We start from the raw sequence: 3,954 nt of genomic DNA on the forward strand, positions 1-3,954 counted from the left end.
TAATCTCAGCACCTGGAAATCAGAGGCAAGCAGATCTCTGTGATATCTACAGGGAGATCCTGTCTCAAAAAGGAAAAAAGAAAAAAAAAAAAAAAAAAAAAAAACCAACTAAAAACGTCTTCCCTGGGCATCCTTTCTAAGCCATGTATTTAAAAACAGTCACATATTGGTTACAAATTCTTCTCTCTGTAGAAACAACTCTATTACACTATTCCCTTGAATAGGTATGTTCAGTTCTTTGCTCTATAGTCACTGTCTTTTTTTTTTTTTTTGGTCTTTTGAGACAGGGTTTCTCTGTAGCCCCAGCTGGCCTGGAACTATGTAGGCCAGGTTGGCCTTGAACTCACAGAGATCTGCCTGCCTCTGCCTCCCAAGTGCTGGGATTAAAGAGGTGCACCACCATACCTTAGTTACTCAAATATTTTTAAAATATCTTATTTATTATTTTTTTATGTGTATGAGTGTATTGCCTGCATGTATGTGGGTGCACCTGTGTCGTGCAATGCTGTGGAGGTCAGAAGAAGGCTTTGGATTCCCCTGGAACTGGAGTTAAGGACAGTTCATAGCCACCATGTGGGTGCTGGGAATCGAACCCGGGTCCTCTGCAAGAGCAGTCAGTGCTCTTAACCACTGAGCCATCTCTCTAGCCCCAGTCACTGTATTTTTAACGTAACATTTTTTCTAAAGGAGTATAGTACCTTGTTTTTTCAGTGGTTATTGCACAATTATTTCTGAGCACCTACATAAATTTATTTCTACTGGTTGTCATTCATTCATAAGCAGAGTTTTTTTTTCTCCCTAAAGATAAAGTCAACAAATCAGTCAGGTATTTGTGTTTGCCTAGCATGCACAAGGCCTTGGTATAGCTCTCTAGCACTAGAGGGGAGGAACACAAGAAAAACATGATGCATGCATCAGGACCACACAGACTGTGCCTATCAAAGACAGAGAGCCCATGAACAGATCACCACTGCTCAAACTCTAACCCTTCATAAACTCTCACTGAAATGTCTTCAATGTCCTATAGTCATCACCACCCAAGAATATACTATTAGTGGGCCAGAAAGATGGCTCAGTGGGTAAAAGCACCTGCCACCAAGCCTGGAACCCATATGGTGTAAGGAGAACCGACTCCTGAAAGTTGCCCCCTGACCGCCATATACTTGACATAGCATGCTACATACACAAAATAAACATTGAAAATAAATAAATAGAATAAATCTGGGGCCAGAGAGATGGCTCAGCCATTATGAGCACACACATTGCTCTTGCAGAGGACCCAAGTTTGGTTCCCAGCACCCTTACCAGGCAACTCAAAACTGCCTGTAACTCCAGTTCTAGGAGATCCAATGACATTTCCTGGCTCCAAGAGTGTATGCACATATACTACCCCACATACACATAATTTAAAAGAAATGGCTCAGTGGTTAAGAACACTGAATGTTCTTACAGAAGACCCGGGTTCAAATTCTAGCACCCACATCCAGGGGATCCAACATCCTCTTCTGTCCTCCTTGGGCATTGCACAACACGGGTGCACTTACCTACGTGCAGGCAATACATGCATATGCATAAAAATAATAAATTTTTTAAAAAGTTTAAAAAAAAAGTAAATATAAATAAAAAAATAAGGTTGGGTGTGGTGGTGCATGCCTTTAATTTCAGCACTCGGGAGGCAGAGGCAGGCAGGCCAGCCTGGTCTACATAGTGAGTTCCAGGCCAGCTGGTGCTTCAGGGAGACCCTGTCTCAAATAGACAAAAAAAAAAAAGGTGCTATTGCCGAGTGTCAGCCAACTAAGAAACATTTAAGCAGTCATTCTGCCATTTTGTCAGAACTGATCAGTTCATATTCAGACACTGAAAATAAAAGCGTCTCTGAAGTAAATCAGTCGAGGAAGGAACAAACAAAAAGGTCATACTAGCAGCAGTTGTGAACAGAGCTGGCCTTACCAGTTTTTCAATGAAATCGTCCACAGCTTGCCCGGCCTTCACAAGAAGGATGACCCGCCGGGGCTTCTTCAGCTTGGAGACCATCTCCTTCAAGGACTGTGCACCGACCACTTTGGTTCCCTTTGCCTCGTTGGCCAAGAAATCATCAACTTTGGAGACAGTCCTATTAAAAGCACAGACCTAGAAAGACAAAAGCCTTGCTGAGAGAATCAAGGACACACACAACCTTCAGACTGTGGTCACAGCAACAATGAAATGTCTATTTAGCCCAAGGCTCTGGAGAGAGCTGATCTACTTTCTCCTTTTCTTCACTCAAGTGCTGACTGATCATTGCAGGATGAAACAGAAAACCAAGGCAAAGGCCAACTGCGACAACACGGTGCTTATCAGGTGGGACCTTTCACTACTGAGGGCCTGTTACGACTCAGAATCAAATCAAACCAGCCAGTACCACAAGAGGCTTGGTTTTTTTGTCCCTGCTAATCCTAGCATATAAGCCATGAGCCATGTTAGGATTTAGAAGGAGCATTTAGGGACTGCTGGGGGAAGGACCCTGTTGTCTAAGCTAATCAGTTGAAAGGATCCTTGAACCCTGAGGCTTAGAGTCCAGTCTGGTGAGAGGTGAAATACTGTCTCCAAAGGGAAAAAAGTAACATTTTCACTGGTCCCATGTCTCAGCAGCCAATACAGCTACAGTTTCCCATGCACCAAGATCTGACTTCCTTTACAAAACTCATCTAAGGAAGTTCTTTTCTTAGTTCTACTAGAGTGGCACTTCTTTTACAAAAATAAGCAATCCCACACACTCATAGAAAAGCATGTTCCAGACTCCGTGGGATCTGTGAAAAACAGGTCACTGTGCATCACAGGAAGGCAATGTGTCTTCCCCACTTACCACGAATCCATGGTCATTCATGTTCAAAATTAAGTTCTGGCCCATGACAGCCAGTCCAATCAGTGCAATGTCAGCTCTGAAAGAACAAAGCGAGGATGTTAGTGCCACTTGATCGCTTCGGGCAGGACAGGTAGGCGGCACCCTACCCATCCACACCCCGGCACACTCTCGCTCGCAGACAGCACCGGGGTCGGCATGCACCCTGCACCCCGCTGCTCCTGGTCCTCGGAGTTCCTTCCGGTGGGCGTCTGGGCACGCCCAGCCTTCCTGGAGCCCAGCCTCGGGCCATCACCCCTGCAGCCGGCGTCGGGCTCCGCCGGGCCAGGAGGGGCGACCGAACCCCCGGGATGCCGGCGGAGCCCGCGGCGGTCCCTGAGGTCAGAGGTCCAGGCCGCGCGACCCCGGCGCTGAGGGCAGCGGAGAACCAGGCGGAGTCCCTTCCCCCAACCGCACGCAGCCCCGGAAGTCCCCGAGCCCGGGTCGGACTGCGCGTGCGGGTCACTCACTGGGCCATGGCGGCGGCAGGCAGCACGGAGCCGACGAAGAAGAGCGCGAAGGGCTCGCAGGTCCTGGGCTCGTGCCGCGACGTCCGGATCCCTGCCTTCTGGAGGCTGAGACCGCTCAATGCAGCGCCGGCCAATCAGAAGACGGGGGCAGGGCCATGCCCTACGCAATTGGTTCTCTCTGGCGCCTGTTACACACACCTGAGGGCAAATGGACCCGCCCACCCCCGGGGCCAGATGTGTAGAGCACCGAGCAGTCGATAGGGCGCTCTCGGGGCGCGGGTGGAGAGCATGAAGTTGTTCTAGTTGGCCGCCCTCCCTGGTAGGCGCTCGGGTCCGCGTCCGGCACTCGGGGAAGGCTCTGGGCGTGGTGCTGCCTTCACGACGTAGTTCTGGGTGGACCGCACTTCACAGTTTACCAGACTGGACGCCTTTTGCCTGAGTGCATGGTTGCTGCCTCCCTCCACTGTCATGCACCATGCTGTGTATGTACATCTCCTCAATAATTCTTTTTATTTTTACTTTTATTTGATGTGTATGAGTCTATCGCCTGAATGTGTGTAAGTGCACCTGTGTCCTGCAATGCCCATAGAGGTCAGAAGATCA

General features: G+C 48.7%; 1 protein-coding gene across 1 annotated transcript in view; it reads right to left on the reverse strand.

Moving 5' to 3' along the window:
- Pgd (phosphogluconate dehydrogenase) overlaps window positions 1–3,397 on the reverse strand; it is a 24,290-nt gene extending 20,893 nt beyond the window's left edge. Inside the window, exons 1-3 of the mRNA XM_008831768.2 lie at window positions 3,352–3,397; window positions 2,846–2,921; window positions 1,951–2,130 (exon numbers count right to left, since the gene is read on the reverse strand). Of these exons, the coding sequence (XP_008829990.1) occupies window positions 1,951–2,130; window positions 2,846–2,921; window positions 3,352–3,359 (264 nt within the window). The 5' untranslated portion in view covers window positions 3,360–3,397. The remainder of the gene's footprint in view (window positions 1–1,950; window positions 2,131–2,845; window positions 2,922–3,351) is intronic.
- Window positions 3,398–3,954: the final 557 nt, after the last annotated feature.

Source organism: Nannospalax galili, unplaced genomic scaffold (genome assembly GCF_000622305.1).
Source record: "Nannospalax galili isolate Female #2095 unplaced genomic scaffold, S.galili_v1.0 scaffold870, whole genome shotgun sequence".
NCBI lineage: Eukaryota > Metazoa > Chordata > Mammalia > Rodentia > Spalacidae > Nannospalax > Nannospalax galili.